Here is a 24,279-nt window from a genome sequence, read left to right on the forward strand (position 1 = left end):
CAGGAATCGTGGCTGGGACTCTTGTATGAGCTACTAAGTACTATGGCAAAAGCCCTGGAGATTTTATATTCCCAGTAAAATCTGGGCCGCCGTGTATGTGGGGCTGCAAATACATACACACCGGCCGTGTTGTGGAGCTGGGAGTAGCTGATATGTGCTGCCTGCTGTCCACGCTTTGTTTTGCTGTGGAGAGACTGTGAAAAACGTGGGGTGTGAATAAAGGCATCGTGGACAGTTTCCTGGGAAATCAGTTGTTTGGGGTTAAGTTGCTTTTGGCCTGTGATGAATGTGGAAAGTTTCTGACAGGGAATTAAAGGGATGAGCGTAGTCTGATATCCCCAGCTGCTGGACTTATCATAGAATCATAGAACAATTCAGTTTGGAAAAGACTCTTGGGATCATCAAGTCCAACCATTGACCCTACACTACAAGTTCACCCCTAAACCATATCACCCAACACCACATCTAAGCGACACTTAAACACATCCAAGGATGGTGACTCAACCACCTCCCTAGGCAGCCTCCAACCGCCGCCCTTGGCAGCCTGTTCCAGTGTCTGACCTCTCTTTCCGTGAAGAATTTATTCCTAATGTCCAGCCTAACTTGGGTAACTTGGGTGTCAAATGCACTTTGCCTGTTATAGCATCTAGGCTTTGAAGAGCACATGGCATGAGCACACTGAACAGGAATAGAAGATGGTAGAGAATTTTTGGGGAAGATTTCCAAGCTCTAGAATATTCCAAAGTCAGCTCAGTGTGCTGCAAAGTGCCCACGCTGCTGTCAGTCATTACAGAGAGATAAACTCAGGGCAGCAAGCAGCAAAATGTGTGCTTTTACTGTTGTTAGGATTTTGCAGCAGTTTCGTAATCAGGATGACTTCCCCTGCATAGAGTTGAAATGGATTTAATCCAGAGGATTTCTCGTTCATTTTCTTCCTAATTGTAGTGTCTCTCTTTTCCCCTCTCCATGTGTTACAAAAGCATGCAGAAGCAGGGAAGAGGAGTTATTTGAAGTAGAAAGGAGTTCTCTGTTTCTCATATGGACTTCAGCTTTTCATGTCTATGCCACTAAGCCATGATCTGAGCCTACTGAGTTCCCAGATATGGGCTCTTTGAAGTAGAGTTCAGTCTTGTAAAAGAGAGGTAGCATCAGAATTGTACCTGCTTTCACATTTGGGATTGAAATTTGAAAGGTGTGCTCTGCCTGGATTTCAGACTTGGTGCTGAGATCTTTTCTCAATGAGATTGAATAAGCATTTTTTTGAGTGTGGATCTTGAAGGATGCAGGATTGGACAAAAACAAGACACAGACTGGCATGACTGATGTTTATAGTTCTGAGTTTTCCCAGGACTCAGCCTTTTTCAAGTTTTTTCACCAGTTAATTTACAAGCCTGCTGGAGATGCACATTGATATGGGAATTTCCCTGAGCTATAATTGTGCTTTATTTTACTGATACTACTGTAGAAGTGCTGTATTGGTGCACCCAAGTGCAACTGCATTGAGGCGATGAGCAATTAAAACCACTTGTTGCATAATAAAGCACATTCTATCACTTTGCACTTACTTAATGTACCAGTGCATTTAGCTAAACTACAGTAAATCACCTATTTAAAGAAGTTGAAATTTTCCTTTCAGCCCCTCACGTAAAAAAGAAAAATGCTGGAAACAGTAAAAGGATAATTACCTATAATGCCAGAAAGATAAAAATGGCATTTCAGTTGTCTCCTGGAATGAAAGGCTGTAGTGATGTTGTTAAAGGCAAGCTGTTCTCCGTCCCGTGTTGCTCCCTTCCATCAGCATCACAGAGTGCAACAGATTCTTACTTATTCTGCACTTATTTATTCTATAAGACTGAAGAAAAAGGAGTTGCTGGGGGAGGGGACAGGTGTATTGAAGACAAAAGGCAGGATGATGTCAGGGGGTGCCAGGGATTAGGGCTGGGCTGACCACTAAATGCTGACACCTCAAACCAGGAGAGGGGGCCTGTGATGAATTACAAGTGCCAAGGTCTGCAGGGACCATCCTTAAGGCAGAGATCTTACTGAGGGTGGGGTGAAGCTGTTTGTGTGGAAACAGGGTTTCATTGCTGGCCACCACTCATGATCCTTGCCTCCCTCTCCCTCTGTTATCCCAGAGCACCAGGGAACAGGGAATGGGAAGCCTTCCTTGCATTTTTCTCTCTGGGAAGCAGCTCGGTATCAAAACAAGCCTGGCTTCTGCTTTTGGGAGGGAATTTCAGATTCAATTGTTTGTCGGTACATGCTGCAAATATCAAATAGATGCACTGCAGTATGTCTTGGAAGTAACAGTATTAAATGCATCGTCACACTGGTCGTCTTTTCCACATGAATTTGGGATTGCATCTGTCTGGACACCTGAGTAGTCTTCCATCAGGGACTGACTGTGCTTTTTATTTTGCATTACCTTCTATTTGGTTACGTTTTACAGTGGTTAGGGATCATGCATGGTCCTAGAGTTTGTTGAACATTTATTCTCCATGCTTTTCTGAGGAGTAAACCGTACCTGCCGCAGGGATTACAGGTCCTGGGACGGGCGAGATCACACTCTTGTCATGCAAAAGTATGCGATTCCAGTTAGGCAGATATTGCCCTAAGTGGGTGCATAGTCCTGCAGGCCTACAAAATAAGGTACAATCTCCCGTTTCATGAAAGCAAAATCAAATAAGCATTTCTCTAAGCCTACTTGTGTTCATGCTTCTTGGCGCTCATGTCATGCTCAACCTTTTCCATCTTCTTTGGTGCTTCTTGTTAATGTTTACTGTTTTTTTTCTGACAGTTTTTATTTCCTCAGTGAATTTAGCCTGTGCTGTCATTTTCCTCTTGGCTTCTATTATTTCCCAAAACTTCAGTCTGTCTCACTCAAAACCAGCCTTTGAAGGCAACAGACTGGTGCTTGTGCTGACAGGATTAAAGGATTTTTTTCAGGTCTTGTTCCCATAAAAAACAGCATGTTGACCTCAGCTTCTCCTATTCCCTCACCTGTGTTACAGGAAATCCTGAGACCTTCCCCATTTTGCTTTCCATGTTAGATGCTCCTGTGAGCTGTGTGCATGGCTGTGCTTAACATATGTGCCTGGTGCTGGTGGGCTGCTCTCTCCCCTTGAGGCTCTGCTGCACGTGGGCTGGCTTCTGACTGGAAATGCAGGTGCTGGGGCTAACCTGGCTCTTGTTAGGAACTTGTTAGAGCAAGCATATTATTATTGTTGTGGTTGTTGTGTTGTTGTTGCTGTTGATGATGATGATTATTGTTGTTGTTGTTATTATTATGATGCCTCATCCTCTCATATATTTTTCCAAATGAACACGACTGTAGTACATGCCATTGCCAGCCTGAAAAAAAACAGTTTTGTCTGAAGTAAACATCTGTCCTACTGTTGCAGCCTTCCTGCCCATTATCTTGTTAGATGCTAGGTGCTAACTGGTGGCGTCTGATCAATACTTGCCTGGGAAGGCTCCAGGAAACTCTCGTCTGATTCAGGCACTGCCGTCACATCAGCAAAGGGGGTTCAGTTTGGCCGAGTGATGTCCTGCACAGTGGCAGGCACTGCTGCGGGGCTGATGGAAGGCTTGTCCTTTAGATGTCAGATAAAATTCTAAAATTCTGACTGCTTTGAGTCATTAAAATCCCCACAACAGCTTTACTTTTTTTGGAAGAGAGAGGGTGATAGCATCAGGCGCTTGACTCGTTTCCAGCTGCAGTAATTGGCTTCATCGGGTCAAAGAAGACACGGTGTTTTCACTTCTTGTGCAGCTCAGAGGACTCTTGGGGTTTCTAACCCCATTGTAAAGCCCATCAGATTCAAACTGCCTGCCAGCTGCTGTGAGTCACACCCAAGGTCAGGTCTAGGGAGGATCTTCCTACAACAGGAGGGATAAGAAACAACAGGAGAGTGCCCAGTCCTTTCATGGTGGCCCCATGACACCTGTGCCAGGGCAGAGCTCCAGCCCAGCAGAGCACGTGGCCTGGAGCAATGTGACCCTTGCTCCCGCGGGGTGTGCTGCCCTCTGCTCTCTTGGCACTGTGTAATTTGTTTGCCAGCCTGGCTGGTCATACTGGTATGTAGAGGCTCATTTATCCGAAATGGTTCAAAACAACTTCAGGACTTAAATTTCCTTTATTCACCAATCTCCATTAGTCTTAGGGACTGAGGACGATAATTCCCCCGATGCTGACTTTCATCGGACTGAGAGTCATTCAATTATCTTTCACATCTGTTGATTTGAGACTACAGTACTTGAGAAGTTGCCTTTATCTCTAAGTTTGTGGCTCTAAATGACTGTAGCTGCCCTAAACAGTCCCGATGCTACCTTCTACTTTTCACTAACTTACTACTGACTTCCTGCATGTGAGCTTTTTAACATTACTTTCTCTGCTTTTCCTTCCATCAGTTGCTAAACTGATAGAAAACTACAATTTCAACTTAAGATATTTTTTTTACAACTGGATTTACGTTCTTATTCTTTCCCATCTTTCATCACATAGTTCTGCTTTTTGCTTTCCATAATTTCTGAGAAATAATGAAAATTCTTCTCAAAAGGATGCAGGTCCTACTATTATCTAACAGACCAGTCTCTCATCTCTGATGGTGTACTTACTCAATCTCATCAGAGAAGCTGTTCAGCCATAAATTTGTAAGCATTGACACCAAAGCAAAGTGTTCCTGTATCTGGATGCAGTTCCTTCAGCTTCTTTGCACCATCAACACTCCAACATATTCCTAGAAGAAAAATTGTCCCAGACCTTCTTGTCCACTGTGATGAGCTGCTTAGTCTGGTGCCCAGTTTGACACATAGCAGTGTAAAAAAAAAAAAGTGGTGTTGGCTTAGGCAATTGCTTCTGTAGTGCAGTGTTGGGTTTCTAACCACAGCAGTAGCTGATCCTGTGTTGGACTTGACCCTTTTTAGTGGTCCATTATGAAGCACCTCTGTGTCAGGGAAGATAGATGGTATATCCTGCCTATTTCCTTTAATATCTGTCAGTTTGTCAGTTGACCATGAATTTTTGTACTCCCTTGTTCTATATCATGGCAAAAGATCCATGCTGTCTTACTCTCTTGATGGTGTTCAGCATTTTGTTGGCTGTTTAAGCTGCATCTGCATCTTGAGCTGATGATTTCAGGTCCCCAAACGATACCAGTGATGATTTTATAATCTGTTTCCCAAGTTTCAGCTGCCAGTTCTAGGTTCAGCACAAGAGCAGCACCAGTGGGAAAGTTTCCAGAGACCCTGTGCCTTTTCTTGTGGTAAAACCTTGAAAAGGGTCAGCCAGGTAGTGTCCCTGAAAATGCAAAACCTGTATTGGGGCCAGAATGCCTAATGCATTATTCTCTTAAGAAAAATCCCATCGTTTTGTCTTGTTTCACCCCAAACAAGAGGCCAGCAGGCAGAGCTGCCAGGCTAAGCAAACCCATGTGTGTGCTGTTCCTGAGGGCTCAGCAACTGCAAGGACATGAGCTCCTTGTCACTAGGTCTGTTTTCTCTGCATGCGTACTTTCTGACCAAATTTAAGAAAGATGTCTACAAAGAAGCTGGGAGATTCTGGCACTGCAAATATTGGGTCTTGGATTTTCTGATTTCACCCGTTCTGCTTATCAGCTTTTTAAAAATTTCAGCCAAGGCTCCCTCATTCCTCTACGCCAACTCTGTACAGAGCCAAAGCTGCTCTGTTATTTCTAGTAATCACTGCTTTTTGTAATAAGTCATTTTTGGAAGTGTGACTGCATATCTGTGTCTACTCTCAGAGACATAGCATATTCTACCAACTCAACAGTTTCCTGGAAGTTGAAAGAGGGGGAGGAGTTGGCAAAGTGAATTCTGCTGTTGAAGGAATGGAATAAATGGCTTTATGCCTGAAAGTTACAATTTTCAGCATCATTTACACCAAACACCAGCCCCAAAGAAGGGCAGGTGTAAAAAATGAGATGCAGCGATGACCTTTATTAGCTGTGGTGACAACTATAAATCAGGCCGCAAATTCTCATCAGCTCGCTGGACAGAATTCATTCCAGACAGAGGTTACTGCATTGCTTTTTGTCTTTGATTGAGGTATGTCCCATTTAAATAAATGCTCTTGCGCTGGAACAAATCACACACTTCAAAACAGCAGTCCAGAAATATTATTCATTGATTCTTTTGAGAACTAAGATAATACGACTTAGAGACCAGAGACACCTCACAGTGTTTTGCTTGGAATATAATGCAGATCAATTTGTTCTTCTCGAAAGCAGAGCAATTTTCTGTTCATTAATTCAGATGCTGTGTTGATGGCTTGTATTGAATATAATAGCAAGATTTACAGCCCTAACAAATCAGTGCTGCTTCATTTATTCTTCCGTATTCATACCAGAAGTACATGCAGCAGATTAGCACCTAATTTTAGACTTGTTACACTTGAATGAATAATAGGAAATTCTTTCATCTCCTACTTCCAACTATGGAGTAACTTTCATGTAATCATCTTGAAGTTTCACAGTTTATGAAAACATTATGTTTTCTTTTGAGCATAGGGAGCAATAATAGTTTAGTAGCAATGTCATTATGGGCAGTAATGTAGCTTCCATCAGTTCATACAATGCTCAAGAAACAGCTACCAACTATTAACAGCCTTACAGACTCATTAGATTAATAAGCTGCTTTACCTGTGTACTGAACTTTGAGCTGAGTTTCATTACAATTTTTTTCTGTAATTAGGAAATATCCTGAGAGGCTTACAATTATCCAAATGCTTTGCTGGCTCTATTTAAAATGTGATTTTTCTGTCTAGAACCTAGTATGTAATTGGAAAGCATTCTATGTTATTGACATAAGGTGATTATTAAAGCAGTAATCTTTTTTAAAATGTCTGATAATTAGGTAATATTCTGTCTCTCAGTTTAATTATTCCTATTATTTCTGGAATACCTGAAAATAAAAACTTGGACTGTGTACTTTCCTGCTACAGTAAATGATGCTTCAGCTTTAATGGCCCAGGGATATAAAGGCAATGTGTGTAGGAAGCATTAGTACCTTTATAGTATCACTTCCTAAATTGTTGGCAGAAAGGCATTTCTTAAGAATCTGTACACAGAAGCTGGAAGTTAAAGTTGTAAATAAGTCAGTGCTGGATCAGACCCCAGAGATTGTTCCTTCTGGTGTCTATCCTGGAACAAGAGCAAATGCTTAGGACATATTTTTTAAAATTGGGTGAATTTCTCAGGATGGTAATTCAGGATGTGCTTTTGGTCCCTCATAATTGCAGGTTCAAGGGCTTTCTGAAATGTATCTCCTCTCAAGACCCATAATATTTGATGGATTTTTTTCCATTTTTTAAATTCTTTTTTGGACCCACATGCAGTCCTGGTACCCTCTCTACTCTGGGACTGTGACTTTCATGGCTTGTTTGCCCTCTGCTTGAAGAAATGATCCCTGTTATTTGTGTTGAACCTGTCTTTGACTGATTTCATTGAGTGTATCCCAATATTTATTTTGGAAAAAGCAGAAAACAAGTATTCGTTATATATCTTCTCCATGCTGCTTATGGCTTTTTTGACTTCTGTCCTTGTTCTGTTCAATCAGTTCTTTCCTAGGTTTAAGAATCTTTGTTCAGTTGTAAATTGTATGAAGCAATATTTTAAAGTCCTGAATATAATCAGGCATGCTTAGGAAAATATCATTGCCCTTGGACAACACTCCAGAACTAATGACAACATTTTAATACTGTCAAGTCCAAATAGGACCTCTCTTCATTGTTCTGGTCTCAAATCTTAATCTACTTCAGGTCCTGCATTTTTTTTATTCAGGACTGACGGTGTCGATAAAATTTATTCCATAATTAAAAGAAAGATGCTTTGAGAACTTTGCTTATGAGTCTGAAGGGCTGCTTTGATTTGGATGCTGAGAATCTTTAGTCTCTAAAATCTTATTATTTTGAGATGATCTGTATTGCAGCAACAGTTTGGCCTCACAGAAGCTGATTCATCCCAATCTTAGAGAAGATTTGTTCTCCCTACGCTTATATGTAACACTGTGATATGTAGGAGAGGACTGTCTTTATTTATAGCAATAGGAGGTTGTAGAGAGGTGGGGATTAGTCTGTTCAACCAAGTAACAAGAGGAAATGGCTTCAAGCTGTGCCAAGGGACATTTAGATTGGATATTAGGAAAAATTTCTTTACTGAAAAGGTTACCAGGCATTGGAATGGGCTGCCCAGGGCAGTGGTGGAGTCCCCATCTCTGGAAGTATTCAAGAGTTGGGTAGAGATAGTGCTTAGAGATATGGTTTAGTCAAGGTCTCGTCAGTGTTAGGTTAATAATTGGACTCGATGAAATTAAAGGTCTTTTCCAATCTAGGCAATTCTGTGATTCACAGCATTTTCTGAAGGTGGCTAATGAGTGCGGTGAGGATTGTCATCATCAACTTAGAAATAAAAGAAGACTGAAACATGGATAAGGAAGGTCTGTATTTTCCTGCTAGGTCTGTACACCAACGTTTTGAAAGAACTGGGTCTCTGGACCCAGTGTTGTCTGCAGCAGATTACCCCAAGCTGGGCAGTGCAGATCTGGTTGTGATTACAATGAGCTGGGACTCTGTAGGATTTAAACTCATCTTTGACTCATCCCAGAAAAACCCATGCGTAGTGTTTAAACATTCACGTGCCCCTAACACTCGTAGGTAGCACCAGCTACACTGGGGTAGTCACAATGAATATGTGCAGTGAGGAATTGTTTCCCTAGCTGAAGATTGAGACAGATATTTGCTAGGTTACATCAATTCTCAATCTTAGTTTAGCCTGCTTGAAAGAAAAAAAACACAAAATGGTAACACTACTGCTGTGTCAAGAAGAGCTGCTGACTGTTTAAATGGCAATGTACTTGGGGCTTATATTTTATCTGTGGGGCCGTGCATGTAAACACTGATCAGGCTTGAACTTCAGTTTGTGACATGTGACAAAGTCACAACCCTTTATTGTTGTAATGGTTTTTCATCCTGAGCCTTCGACCTGCCACCCAACCCTCGTTTGGAGTCTCTTTCATACATCTTGCCCAGTTTTTCTGTCAAGTAGGTTTTCAGCTTTGAGAGCTGGACTCTGTCTCCTGCCAGTGCTGCAGCTACCCTGGGGGATTCTTGTCCTTGTCCAGATGCCCTGAATGCTGGGCTGATCCTGAGGTGCAATAGGAACAAGCTGATTTATCTTATTCCATATGAAAATGGCAATTTCTTTGCATGCATCTCCTTCTGGTATTAGTTTGCAGGATAAATGGCAGAGCTGGAAGATTTGTGCAATATTAGGTTGCAGAATTTGCTGTGTTAGAGGGTGATTTGCCTTTTTTTTTTTTTCAGAGACTTTCTAGGCATCTGGCTTATTAAACTCCTGTAGAGACTGAGGATCTTGAAAACTTTTAAACATAAGGAATGCTTTTTGACCTTGTTTTTTCTAGACTAACAACATAGCAAGCTGTGCATGTTCATTCCACACAGGTCACCGTCATATATTCAGCTCTGGGAAAGTGTGGCAGAAGGAACTTGTGACAAACACTAAGCACATTGTTTAATGACTATCCTGGAAGCCACTTTAATATCACAGCAATGGCTGCATCAAAAAATTAAAAAATATCTGCGTTTTCAGAGAGAAGTTCCTAGCAGTACTTTTGGTTCAAGTCCATAATTGGGTTTTACACAAACAGACTATTTCAGAGTTCCTTAATGCTCTTTATTTTCTTCCTTGCAGATAATGAATTCATTTATAGAAACCAGAATGGCACAGTGATTCTGAGGAATGTCGAAACTAACAATTCAACAATATTAATAGAAAACAAAAAAATTGTAAGTATTTTCTATAATGAGTAGCAGAATTTCACAGTTCTCTTGCAGCTGGATCAGTAAAGCAGAAAATGACTTTGGTTTCAAGTTTGTGTATTTTCAATGAGAAGCAATACATGGGTAATACTAAGGGTTAGGCAATCACTGTTAATGTGGAATTGAACTCCAGCTTTTGTTACTGTTCTGTAGGCTCAGTTTCTTTGATACTACAGTAAAGTATCATGCAGATATTTGAAGCTAGTCTTGCATATCATATAGATGCATAATTCTCATCTTTGCATGCTTAATCGAAAGACAATTGATATAATTTACTGTCTATTGGCAGCATTCTCCATTCCTCCATGCAAATACTTATTTTTTAATTTGTGGATTTGCTGATTTTTCTTGCCGGTGGTTGAAATGGAATTTCAGTGTTGTCGATGAATAGAAGTGGAGTTGCATATGAGAGAAACCCATAGAAATTATTGGGAAAAGAAGTTACTAGGTAGCTATTAAAATGAATGAAAAGCAAATAAATTTATAGCTGGTAGCAAGTATTATTTATGAAGATGAAAGTGTTTTGTAGTATTGTTTCTTTGTAGTAGATGAAGCAATATTGTGGCAGAAATTAGTACATTAAATGTCAGAGTATTTCAATAAGAAGTTAATTTCCAAAGTAAAATACATTTGTGTTTGCTTCAACAATGAGATATGAATCACATCGCCCTTGTAAATTTGTCACTTATGCAGTACCTGCCTCAGGTTTTGATTATTCTGTTTGTTGCTCTTTTTTTTCTTTTTAAAATTTTTGCCATTTGTAAGGAAAGCAGAGTGTTGCAAGTTAATCCTACTTTTTAATGCCATGGCCTCCCTCCTGCCTCTTCTATGCTTGCTCCCCTGCTCTTTAGGTAAATAAATCTACAAAACACCACCTCCACATTAATCCAAAAGGTATTGATAGGGCAGCCACTGTGACGTCTCATCGAGGCACATTGTCTTTGTCTTCTTTCTTCCCAGCTCTGTGTCAGAAAAACTCCTGCTGCCTCGGCCTCTTTTCCTTTCTCTGTGTTTATTAATATAACAGTAAATAAAATATTTCTTCATGCTGACATTGCTGGCTCTCACTCTCCTCTGGTAACCCCCATCCTGATACACATTGGCCCTTCAGCTGGTTAGCTTGCCCAGAGAGGTGGTGGAAGCTCCATCCCTTGAGACATTCCAGGCCGGGTTGGATTAGGCTCTAAGCAACCTGATCTAGTTGAAGATGTTCCTGCTCATTGCAGGGGAGGTTAGACTAAATGACCTTCAAAGGTCCCTTCCAACATGAACCATGCTATTGTCAGTCCCCTCTGCCTTTGGTGTCCCCTGGGTTCCCCAGGCGTGCCTCCAACCCCTCTGGCCTTGGGGAGGACTCTCCCAATGGGATGCTGTGCATTTCCCTGCAGCCCAGATTCCGCCTTCCATTTTGCTCCAGGGGAATCTCTCAAGGACTTGCTTCTGGTTTGTTAGGTGAGACACTGAGATTTAAAAGGCAGTGCATGAGTGACGTGTTAGTGACACCTCTCTTTGACCTTGGTGCCATGTGTGCCAGCAACGTGTAATACTGAAACACTCTGGTAACTGCCATATAGAAATAATAAATAGATCAGGGAAGAGGTAATTCCTGACAAGTGTGAGATATTTTGGCATCTCTTGTTTGTAAGACTTGCAGTGCAGCTTTTTGCAGAACTCAGGTCAAGGTACACCTGGAAAGCTGTATCACCGCAGCATCCCAAAGGTTTTTTAACTGGGGAAAGTGCGATGGTTTTCCTCAGTGTTGTCTTAATTAGGAGAGTGGTGTCTCATTATACTAATTTGCTCCAGCAGGTTTTGCTGTTTATTATTTCCTGCACTTTGGCCAATGACTGCAGGGAATGAGAGGGAATTAATAAATTGACATTTATCAGACTTTTCTACTATCTGCTGCCCACAGATGGCCCAGCAGCCCCTGTGCAGTAAGTTTGTCAGGAAAATGGTGATTTTTTGAGGTAGCTGCCTGCTTTGAGTCACAATACAGCTGTACTTTCTCTTATAGGAACCTATAAGTGCCCACAAACATTTCTGGGTTTTGAGAAACGATGCAATTTATTATTTTTCAAGACACTTAGTCCATCAGTAGTCTTTATAATTAGAAAGATGGTCATAACAATTAGTTCTAGATATCATTAGCTTGAAAACTGAAAAATATTTATTTTAATGTTTGATTTATTTTCTAGGTCTCCTTAAAGGCTATTCGATATGAAGTATCACCTGACCGGGAATATGCACTCTTTGCTTTTGACATTGAACCAGTAAGTAAACAGATTTGATTTCAATATGCACAGCCAGTGGCAAGCTTTTTTTTTTTTTTTTTGTACTTCTATGCCAGTAAGATGGTATTTTAAATTAATTGCTTCCTATTAAACAAAGAAAAAACCCCTCACTTAGATATTCTGAGAGCATCTCATACTGCCATCTAGTAGAGGAGAAAGGTATAAATTACACTACAGAGGAAACATCGTCATTGCCAGAATTTTATGGTCTTTGGGAGGGGGACTGTAAGGATATGTCTTTGCTATAAGGATTTCCATTCTTCTTCCATGGTTTTTTCTTTTTCCATGGTGCCTTTCTCAATCACACCATAAATTTCTTCCACAGAACAAAAAGCAACTGTCAGTGTCTCCCACAACTGAAATAATACGTTAATTATGGTGCCACTGTTCCCAGCGCTGCAGTTAGGGTTGAGCTATCACTTTCATTATAAATCCTTTTCTTCAGAGGGTTAGGTATAAATCATTCACAAGAAATCACTGTTGTATTACTACTAAGTTTTAGATTAGGGCAAATTTTCTACCAAACTTGAAAAGAGAAAAGTGTAATGAGTCATTTTTAAGTTATGACTAAAGAATCAAGCTCATCGGAAGCAGTTCTTTGGCCTAAATAGTATTTACTTTATGCTGGTATAAGACTTGAAATGTTTGAATGATAGCTATGCTGTACTACTCAGATAAACTCTAAGCCCTATATATTTAGTTTCCATAATCTAGAATTGCACCAGTGCCTCAGAATCAAGGTAATTAATTCACCGGCAACTGTAATTCTTCTTTGGTAAATTAAATCTAATTTCAACTGTTAACCAAAGGAAAATTGTTGATGCTTTCAGGTAGTAGAGGTTGTGACTCTATTGCTCATCTAATTTCTCTGCTCTCATCTTTGAAGTTATTCCTGACTCACAGTAGTATAAAAGTCAGGAGAAACTTGCCTTGTGTCAGAAAAAGTTCAAATAAAACTACCAGAATCTTTTGGGGTAATTATGAAAGACTTTTTTGCTGGGAAATCATTGCTGATGTAACTTCACTTATCCAAAGCTTAGCAGAATTCTAGACAGAGATGGATGTGCAAGTGTTCAGTTAAATCTAAATATGAGGAAGGCAGCCTAATGGCCACTGAGCAAGAAAAGCCTTTGTCTAAAAGCCACCCTCCCTTGTGTGCCAGAGCTGTTTTTTGAAATTTTGTCTTTTAGCAGAGATTGGCCTTTGGCTGTGGCAGTGCTGTGCCGACACTGCTCAGATGCGTCGTGCCCTGAGGAGAGAGGGCTTCCTCTCTTCCTCTGGGAACGAAAGAAAAATGTCTATAGTGACAAAAATTATAAGAGGAAAGAATTCATTCCTAAAAACAGTAGTAAGAAATTCATTTTTTATCCTTAACCTTTCTCAACTGAAAGAGCTGCACACTTGGAAGATCTGCAAGAAGCAAAGATATGGGGGCTTTTGCAGCCCACACTTTGTGTTCAGGCTGCAGAAGAGAGTTTGCTGTGGGCGATGAAAGAGGAGAAAGAGGAGAATGGGGATGGAAAGTGACAGACGGGACATGTTTCCTCTGCATTTCAGTGCCTGCAGATCTGTGGGTTTGAGGCATAGGCAAAACACCATGTTTGTGGTGCTTAAGATGCCTGCCTGGAGAGGAGAGAGTAGCACACAGCAGCACGCATCCTAACAGCATGTCTTCTTCCAGAAAGGAAAACCCAACGTGGGAAGCTGGAAGCATGACCTTTGGGAATATTTGAGGATGTAAAATACATTCAGTGTAAGAGAGCACTGCAAATTGGTCAAGTATCCACATGTGAGTTTATGATGGCAAGAGTTCCTGAAATAGTCTTTCCGAACAAACAAAAAAATAAAAACCCCTCCTTTTTTTCCTTTAAGAGACATGCTTGTGAAGGATACAAATGCTTTTTTTTTGAAGAATCATACTAATAGAAGAGTAGCAATATTCACTCTTCAATATTACGTCCTTAAGCCATGATGGGTGGCTCTTTGTTTATTAAAGTTGCAATAACTGCTAAATTACTTATTCAGCTTTCTTCTCACTTGGTATGCAGAGTGTGGCTGCAAATAATTGCATGTTAGCTAGCTTTTCACATTTTCTGCATTTCAAACTGTATTCTTGGACGAAATTCAAATTACACTGTTTTCTGCAACACAGGAAATTGATTAGCAAAGCCTTGGGCAGTTGTCCTTGTTGCAAAGTCAAAAGGAAATTTCAGGAAATGTATTGGCAAAGTACATTTTTTAAAAAGTTTAATTTCAAAAAATGAAACTTCTTTAAACTATCGTGTACTTCTAGGTGTTAGAAATTGTTGCTTTATTTTTTTGCCATCTAAAAGCATGACATGCTGTCTTTTAATTGTGAGTGTAGGTATTTTCATAATTTTTACACTGTGCAGTATGCTACATTTACATGTCTATAGTATCTTCATAGATGCCATATCAATTAATCATTTATCTGAATTCTAATATGACTTAATTCAGCCTCTATTTTTACTACCAGCTAGGAATAAAAAAATCAAAATATGAAAGCATAGTGAATCACTCCAATGAAGTGAAATATTTTTAAGAAAAAAAAATGCTATCAAGTTATTTCCTGCCAATATTAGCTTTCTTCTAAGGTTTTTCTGTCTATTTGCACAAAGCATCTCTGCTCAGTGTTGATCTGGGCAACAGCACTGACACTCACATTGGAATAACACAGCCCTGAAGTGGCAGACACCTATTCTGCAAATATATTGAGGCGATTAATATGTGTTGTCCTGTTGTATCACTTCATCATTGTAGAAGATGATGAATTAAAACATGTTCCTTAAAATACATTTTTCCCAAGAAGCTTGGCAGACAGTTGTGAGACTGGCGTGGGTACATTGTGGCTAGTCAGGCTGTCAGCTTTCATTCCAAATGCTTTTTTGCAGTGCTTATATTTACAGAAGTTTAATCTTTCAGGCAGCAATATTCTGGGTAAGCCTTGTGCTAATAGGGAGCTTTTGTAACCTTGAACACAGAAGATTTGTTCTTTCTCTGGAAAGGTCATAGGGAAGGCACCAGGCTTCTTGGTCTTTAAAATACTCTTGCAATTTTTCTGTTGTTTGTTTGGGTTTTGACTCTTTACACTAGAGCAAGGTCCAACCTGAGGCTGAAATCACGGGGTGAAGTTTTGGGAAAGTGCTGGGGAATAAATACACACATAGAGAAACTTTGATTTTTGAGTCATCCTTCCACATAACAAGGTTGGGGGGCTCTGGCTGTAGAGTTCAGTAACCCCTAGACTCATAGGCAAGTTAGTGTTTAGCCACAGCACCTCAGCAAAAGGGGTCGAGGCTGTCTCTGTTGGTGTCAGGTCAAAGCCACTCTTGCCCAGCACATGATTCCACCAGTGTCACTGGATAAGCTCAATGCTTCCTGCACCCCTCCCAGGGAGACGTGGAGATCTTTCTCCTGTTTGGACTGGAATCATGTTTGTGGGTCTCTCCGAAAGGGATTTCCTAAACAGCCAAGTGACAAACCAGCTCTTAAAGTCAGTAGTGTTTCTGCAACTGGGAGAGTGATGGGGTCAGAGTAAAGAAGAGTAACCAGAGCCCAGGGGCTTGTGTGGCTTTCAGTGGTATCAGAGTTAACCAGTGGCGTTTGTTATGGTGATAAAAGAAATCGGGGAAAGTAAATGGGAAGAAAAGTGATTTTCTTGAGTGATGTAGTCAGATATTAAATAGAGAGTATTTAATTACCTTTGTTATGAGTAGATGTCATTGTAATAAAAGAGAGGAAGTAAAGTGGTCAAGATTCTTCTTAAAGCTATTTGTTCTTCGTTTCCAATTTACCAGTCCATTACTGTGTTTGAGCTAGTTAAGAGCAATTACTCACAGGAAATCCTGGCTGATTAATACGGACCAAACTGCTAAGTCTTCTGAACAACAATTAGGGCTTGGAGACTTTTATAGCTGATACGACAGATGCTATTACCTATTTTGCAGTTAAATGAATGCATTTTTATAATGCTGAAAGCTGCAAAGAATTAATCGTTGCTGTAATTAGAGCAGGCCCAACTATTTTTTTTTAGAATAGTTTATGTGATGAGTTTAGTATTTCTTTTCTCCCTGCCTATTGCCATAAATCTCATGGGAGTGGTAGGACCAAAGAGACCTCAGAAAGACACAGTCCAAACCCTGAATTAAGGGGAAAAGCTTTATTTATAGAAAGCAGCATACCATTATTGTTGTTGTTACTATTTTTCCTTATTGTTACTATTTGTCCAAGTCTGGTTGCTATGTAGAATGAACAGGTTTTGTGCTTATGGCTTGAATTATAACCTCATATTGCTTTAATTAGTCATGTAAAAATGAAAGTAATATAATGCTTGTTATTTCCAAAACACAAATGGGTATAAATATTAATGAATCCTCACAACATCTTTTTGAGTTGAGCATTATTATAATGATAAATATGCCTCTGAAAATTAGACATTGTCATAACTTTCATCAGTAATACTAATAATATTGTAGCTATGATATTTATTACTTAATTGAAATTGATTTACCAGTGCTAGAAATAGGTTTGCATAAACTTATTTTCTTTCTCTGGCGGTAAATATATTTCAAGTTTACTTTTTTCATTCCCCCCTAGTATCATTTTCAGGAAGAATGAAAATATATAGTGATTGCACTGTGTAAAGTGAGCACACTCAGAACATTTGTACCATAAAATAAAGCTACCTGGTTTAGGGATTATTTAATTTTTGGTATTTATTGTAAGCCAGTAGAATTTTATACTGGAGAAGTTTGATAGAGAAGGTTATGTTTATAGTATCCGTATCCTCTTTTTCACAGGAATACAGTTCTGAACTTTTTCTGCTCCGAACCCAGGACTCCTCTGTTGTAAAGCTGCACAATATAAGGGCAATGTTGACTATTACAAAAGGCTATTGGCTAGAACTATTGTCTCAACATTTTCAAGCCTAAAAGCATTGTAAATTCATTTACTTAGGAGATTTAGTTACTTGTTATTAGGATAAATTGACTAGTTTCACTTCCTACATAAAAGAAAAAAAAAATCAGTGCTAATAATATGAAGTTTATATTAGTTAAAATGTTTTACTGTTGTTACATCTGCCTGTGTATGTTCAAGTGAAATATCTTCTCTTTTCTTGATTCACCAGAGGATTGTAGTGATCCAGTGTTTCTGCAAGGAAAAGTCAAGTTATTAATGAACTGGTGGAACCACCTAGGCCAACCACTCATCAAATCTGATGATTTACTAAATCTTGTGCTTTTTTTCATGAAAACAACATTTTCAGTTGCTTCCCATAGGACAAATATTCCTAATAGCATTCAGCTAATATTTAATATTTTAGTGAAATGCTCACAACTTCTGAAAAATTACACTGTTTTTTATGACGATGCCTGTAGAGGGTTTTAGTGAGGTGATTCCAGGGTGCCAGGGCTGAAAGCAGGAGCTGTCATTTTTCTCCTTCTTACAGCAGAGATCAGTAAATATATCTGGTTAATAACGTGCCTTTTATCCTATTCGTAGTGATAAGAAGTGCTCCAGCTACATGTGCATAGCAAAAACCAAGGCTTGTGTGTCCAGAAGTATTGTGTTAATGAGAAAGTACTGAGAATGCAGGGAAGGTTAATTTTTGGGGTAGTTTACTTTGAATTTAAAACTGAAGCAGCAGCTGGTATTTGACAAAATTTGGAGACAATCATTTATTTTAAAAGGAGAGTATTGTGTTTGTTGGTTGTTTTGGAGTTCTTTTTAATTATGAATCTGGTCTACTTAAAATATACTTTCTGATAGACTGCCTATCTTTTCTAATCTCAAAACAACCGTGGATAAATTTCCTGATCTTCCATTTTCAGTGCAGACTGAACAGCAACAAAACAGACAAAAGAGGATTTTCAAAGGCATCAGAGAAGGTTGATTCAAAAACATTTCTACACTTCTCTTTACTTTTCTGTCAGACCTGGAGGTGTGCGGCTCACCCAGGACACCAGCACTTCACGGTCACCTTGCACTAAATAAACCAAAGCTGATAATAGAGAAAGTCTGAGCAATGGGAGATGTTCCTTCCGATGAGTCGCAGTTCAGGCAGAAGTAGCGGTATCTCTGTCAGACATACCGATGTGCCCTGGTTTTCTGTCGCGTGTTGGTATCAGTAATTGGTTCAGCCTAATTAATATTTGATATCTGCAGTGGCACAGAGAGAGAGGAAAGTTTGCCATACAGCTCTAGAGGGATTTATGGGTTTTCAAAACTCTATTACAGCGTTGTACAAACACTGTCTTCTCAGGTGTCTGCAGTTGTGCCTTCGACGGCAGAGCCCTTTCAATGCCATTTTGTTTTCTGTTGCACGTGCTTACGAAATTAAAAATTCTTGCTATGGGAGGGCAGATACCCATTTTTAATTGAGTAAACATGTTATCAGGTGGTGGGAATATTTGTTTTTACTGCTCATCAGTCATCACTCTGTCCAATTTCTATCACATTGTGTGTTTAGAAATTTTTGGACACAGGCACAAGATGATGGGGCAATAATTAGTGACAAGTTTAATTCTAGAGCTCCCTTTCGAAGGAGAAACTACAGAAACTAATTTCATGTTGGAAAGCTTCAGGTCCAGTTTTGGATTAACGCAGAGGAGGAAAAGAGGTCAAACCTATTCTTTATTTTGTTTGTTTTGGAGGAGCCTCATGGTTCATTTCAAATCCTTACAAAGCTCCAGCAGAAAATGTGTTCTTTTATGTAGCCTGAATGGTTCGTTGCCCAGAGCAGCAATCCTTCTGCTTTGGCACAGATCAATTTAATTACAGAAAAAAGTCCAACTTAAACAGGGAGTCAGAGTGGGGTTAGGCACTCCAATGTGTGAACCGCAGAGACATTTTCGTGGTTAAATTCCTTGGGCCACAGGGCAAGGGGTTCCTTAAAATTAAGGGTCTGTCATTGTAACTCTAGATAGAAGTGGCAACAGAAAATGTGAAGTGAAATGACATAGCTCAAATCTGTTTACTGGTTTTTTGCATTCTTAATAAGGGGGAAATGATAGGCACTGAATCTCAGCAAAGAAGATTGGATGGGTGGAGCCTTCCTGTGTTTATTATTCATGGAAAATGTGTTTGCATCCATTAAATGCAAGGAATGAGGCCTCACCAGAACATCATGTCCTCAACAGGTATTCTAGGAATGGGATCATCTCAGTATTGAAGGAACTGGTGGCGACCCTGCATTTTTGATGGGTAGCCATTACAGTGTTGCTTTTGGTCTGTATGTCTTCCCTGGAGCAAACAATGAAACCACATTGGGATCCTGTTTTTATTTTCACTCTGTTGCTCCCTGTTATTGAGGGATGTTTTCAGTAGAAAGTTTTTGCTTTTGTAATGATGGTCTAGAGGCATTCAGAAAACGTGATACGATATGTTTGCCTGAGCTGAGATGTAGAGCTCTGCACAGCTGGTCTTCCTGCAGTCCTCAGACCTCATTTTCCAGTTTTGCTAGTGCATGCTCCCCGTGTAGCAACGTTTTCAATAAAACTGCACCAAATCTCAGTTTCAAACTGAGCCTCTACTCTGGGGAGCGTTATCTAGTGTGATTATTGCAGCAGAATACTAACTGCATGAGATGGAGAGCGTTAAAAACCGAGTATGCTGACTTCAGCTGCTGTGCTACCTCTGAGCTTTTGCTATTTTCTATTAAAAACAAAGGATTAAACTCTTGCTGTTCTTCTAATAATGTAGATAAAAGGAGCTTGGACTAAAGTTTTAAGCCTTCTGATTTGAGCTGGGAGACTTCAACACAAATTGCAGAGACATGACTGAGAGCAAAATAGTATTTCAAACGAAGTCAGACAGCCTTTCTCATGTAGCAGAGGCCAACAAACTGTATCCTACATTTATTCACAGCCGCAGATATATATCATTAAACGGAAAAGCAAATCCACAGTTCCAGGGAAGACTAGAGTAACATCAAAACTGAGAAATAATTAGCCTGTCATGCAAGAGTACATAAGTATATTATGTATCAGTATCAGCTATCAGCATTCTTCCTCTGTAAATATTTTCTTTAGCAAATGAGATTTTCATCAAATGGAGAAGGGAGAATAAAAGGACTCAAGACAAAACACTGATACAAAAATAACCAATTTTTCTTTCCTTGGATAAGATTAGATTTTTCATGCTACTTCCTTTTCTGAGTGTATAGATGAGCTAACTTGAACAGACAGAGTGGTGGAGATTAATGTTCTAACAAAATTCACAATACATACCAAAAATAACCTGCGATTTATTTTTGAATAAAACATAGGTAAGGTGATTGTACAAGGTCTCCTAGATAGTAAAAATCAGATAGTCAGCAGTAAAGTCATTGCAGTTTTCTTTCTTGCAATCACATGGGAGTCCAACTTAGTGAAGCACAGAGGAACTTTCTTTGCTTCAAGAGGGCTTAAATTAGTGTAGCTGTATTAGAAAAAAAATAAGGAAAAAAAATAGAACTTAATAAAGTACTAAGTTCCTTGCAACCTACCCAGGCTTCAGAATTACATTAGAGTTGACTTCCTGTTTTTAGCATAATTTTGCTACCTAAATTTTTAGAGGCAATAAAACTCCTATCTTGTTCTGGGTTGTAATAAGAGTAGATAATTATTTTAAAATATTAAAGAAACAAATGGATTAAGAATAGGATGAAAAATGGGGAAACAACAGTGATTTAAAAAGGCATTAGAAAGCAAAATCAGAATGAATTTAATTCTGATGTCTAGGCAGAAACATAGGAAACAGTCTCAGCCTGCAGGAGTTTATAATCTAAATGCAATTTTCGGTCTCTTTTATTTATTTATTCTTAATCACTTAAACAGGAAAAAATACATTTAGTGCCCTCTTCCAGGAAACTAGATCTTACTATGCAGAGCACCCCAATGAAATTCCTGTGCTCAGAAATGCAATTCTTCTGATTCAAGAGTTCTCCTCTTTTGCTGAGTTATGTGCCTAAATCCAAGGAGTGTGCAGCTCTATGTTTACCCAGAGCAAGAGCCTTTTATCTTTTTAACTGCCTGCAGAACTCTTTTTTTCTTAATCAGGGCTATGTTAAAACCAATAATTAATGTTCTTCCTTGAGCAGCTAATGACCCAGATTTGAAAATGGAATCTTCTATTCACTTTTCTTCTATTCTCTTTAAAAAAAACCCACCTCTTTCTTGCCTTTTCGAGAAAGGAAACAAATCATAGGGCTTTAATCAGGTCTTTAAAAGCATGAGTCCTCAGATATTTGGGCATGAGTACAAGAGCACCCATACAGCGATGCTGTTGGTGGTGGTGCTTTGCAGCAGACAAGGAGCAGAGGATGCTCTGTGTTTCTTCCTGCTCTCTTTGCTGTTCCCTCATCTTCTGAAGAGATGCCCATCATCACCACAGTCCATTTACCCCTTGGAAGATGCCCACAGCATCACAAGGATGACACACAAAATGTCCTGCTGTCTCCAGTGTGATTTCAGTTTATTTTTCCTCATGTCAGAAAATAGAAATGTTGCCTCCGGTGATTTTTATCCACGTGTACATTGAGACACATCTTAAAGTCTTCTGATCTCATATATAACTGGAAAACGAATCTTTTACTGAACGGAGAGAGGATTTTGGACCAAGGTCCCTTTCATTGTCCTTTCACATCCACTTCAGTGCTCTTAAACTGCTGTTCTCTAATGCTTTTTGAGAGTCTCATCTTTCTTGTCTTGGATTCCTTTCTCTGAGTCTTCTAAGAGTGCCCTGAGCCTACGACCATCACAAAAGATTTCAATAACAGTGCTAACTTCTTTGTAGTATTCACTTTCTCAACTGCTGTAATAGAAAAAGCAATTTTTATATGCTAAGAGTAAATTTTAATAGAACATCTGTTGTGGTTCTGTAGTTGCAAATTTCTTCTGCTAAAGTGAATTATTTAAAAATGAATAAATTAATTAGATATACTAAGCTTTCAGCCCATTTTCATGGCTTGGTTCTCGCGTAATTGCTACAAAGCTGCACCATTTGCATTGTAAACTTCACAAAAAAAAGAGATTTTTAGAATCTTTCCACATTCAGTCTGCTCAGCTCAAGGAATGTTTCATTTAAAGAAGGCATTAATTAATGTTTCACTAAAAGCATTGAGTATAAAGCATTGATTTCTTACACTGTCCTTCAGCCCTCAGACTTGTAACTCCAAAGTCAGCAAAGGTGAACGTCAGTCAAGTGAATTTAGATGTGAACAATGTAAACTGTCTGCATCAGCTACCTTGGACTGCCTTTGTAATCAGGGTACTCCAGCATGTGAATCTATGGCTAAAATAGACACCAAACACTGGTCAGAGGAATCATACCCCAAACAGGCTTTTGACACCATTGTCTGGGAAGAGAGTGTTGCTACATGAGCTTGTAGGTGCAAAAGGGGTAAATGCTTGTCGAGAATGACTGTAGAGGTCAATGGCAGGGACATCCCTCAAGGTAGATAGCTGCAAAGAGAGTCGCTCTAAGCTGCCAACTGTGAGACCCTGGGAAAGTGTTCTGGGGAAGGATGACTATAAATAAGCTAACTAGTCTTCTTTTGGAGTTGGCTTTGGGCTACTGTCTGTGCCAGGATGGTGAACTGGGTAGACTTTGGGTCTGACCCAATACAGAAGTTATGATGATCACAGATAATACAGTAGAGTCATGATTGTAAGCTGTGTGTGTGTTTGTGTGGATCTGAAGATTTTCCGTGCTTGCTGGGCTTGGGATAATTGTTCTCTCCTTCAAAAACTTTTATTTTGCCATAGGTTACTTTTGTACTCTTATTATATAATAATGTTGTTTGCTTATCTTTTATTTCTTTTCCTTAGATATATTGTTTGATATGTTAGAATCAAACATTAACTGTGTGCTAGACAATTCAATTCTCATTTCCAAGTTTCTGAACAGGACTGTAAAACAGGCAAGCGCGGTGGTTGGAGAACTTCTATCCAGTCTTACACTATGTCTGCTGCAGAGTGGGAGGGGAACCTGGGAGTTTATGCCACATGATGTGAATACTGATGAAAGTATAAAGATTAAGAAAAAAATGAGCTCCTTATTCATAACCCTCACTCGTAATTCTTCATAAGTTGATTGCAGATGCTTTCCAATAGCCCGAGCAACAAGAACTGCACAAAGGCTGGTGCAAAAATCCTGCAGAGTGTTTTCTAGCTGACATGTTATTTACCAGTTGAAAAGGGAGCAGTCGACCTTTAAGCCAGTGACTGCAAGTGCTCGCTGGTGCTGCTGGTGCCAGTGGAGCGCAGTGAGGGACAGGTGGCTCGGGAGCAAAAGGAGGCTTTCGTAATTGCTTGGCAGGGCAGAGCTGCATTGGAGTGGAGCAGCAGTTGGCAGATTGGATTAACGTTCTCCTAAGGGGGAGATCTGGCACACAAGCTGTGTGCTAATACCTGTAGCCTACGTTGGTTCTGGAGCCGCATTTGGAAGAAAAAAGAGCATCCGCTTTGCCTCCACCATGTCGCAAAGTCAGAAATCCTAAAGCCAGCCTTGAAATTCTCTTTTGGCAGTCAGGAGTATAGGGCTCTCAAAACTGTAATTTGGAAACAAATCTTTTAATAAAGCATTATTATAATGAAATATCTGAGATAGATAATCAGTTTGTGGAACACAAGGTAACAGCATGACCTTACAACACTGCAGTCCCTGTATTACTGTAGTAGATTTTGCCATTACACTTTATTTGTGGTTATTTTGCAGACTAGAGGTGACACTATTTGTGAAGGAGTAGCTCCTTTGCTGGCTCAGAAACCTTTGTTTTGGTGGCTGGGAAATCAGCTTCTAATCCCAGCACTCCCCGTGTATGTTTGTGGGAGAGATTTACATATTAACCATGCGTGCTACCCAATGCACGTGACCCTTTTACAATTGGCTTGAGCTTGGGTTATGAACACTTCTAGCAGGCAAGTCCCTGTGGCATGAATGTGCTCTCCCTTCCTGATGTCACCTTGATGTGAGATTGTTGCTGCTCTGAGGAAGCCTCTCTGATGTGGGTGACAGGGCATTCGGAGCACTGCATGACTGCAGAGCTGTTCTGGTTGTCCGCTACGCACCAAGGACAAGCTTGTAGAGAAAGATTCCTTCAGGATCATATATTGCAATGATTTAATT

The 24,279-nt window shown here is 39.7% G+C and overlaps 1 protein-coding gene across 1 annotated transcript in view; it reads left to right on the forward strand.

Annotated features, from left to right (window-relative positions):
• The window catches only part of DPP6 (dipeptidyl-peptidase 6), a gene marked incomplete at both ends in the record, with an annotated part of 171,808 nt that overhangs the window by 21,610 nt on the left and 125,919 nt on the right, over positions 1-24,279 (forward strand). Inside the window, 2 exons of the mRNA XM_009869089.1 lie at positions 9,729-9,823; positions 12,055-12,129. Coding sequence (XP_009867391.1) covers positions 9,729-9,823; positions 12,055-12,129 — 170 coding nt within the window. The remainder of the gene's footprint in view (positions 1-9,728; positions 9,824-12,054; positions 12,130-24,279) is intronic.

Source organism: Apaloderma vittatum, unplaced genomic scaffold, assembly GCF_000703405.1.
Source record: "Apaloderma vittatum isolate BGI_N311 unplaced genomic scaffold, ASM70340v1 scaffold2745, whole genome shotgun sequence".
NCBI lineage: Eukaryota > Metazoa > Chordata > Aves > Trogoniformes > Trogonidae > Apaloderma > Apaloderma vittatum.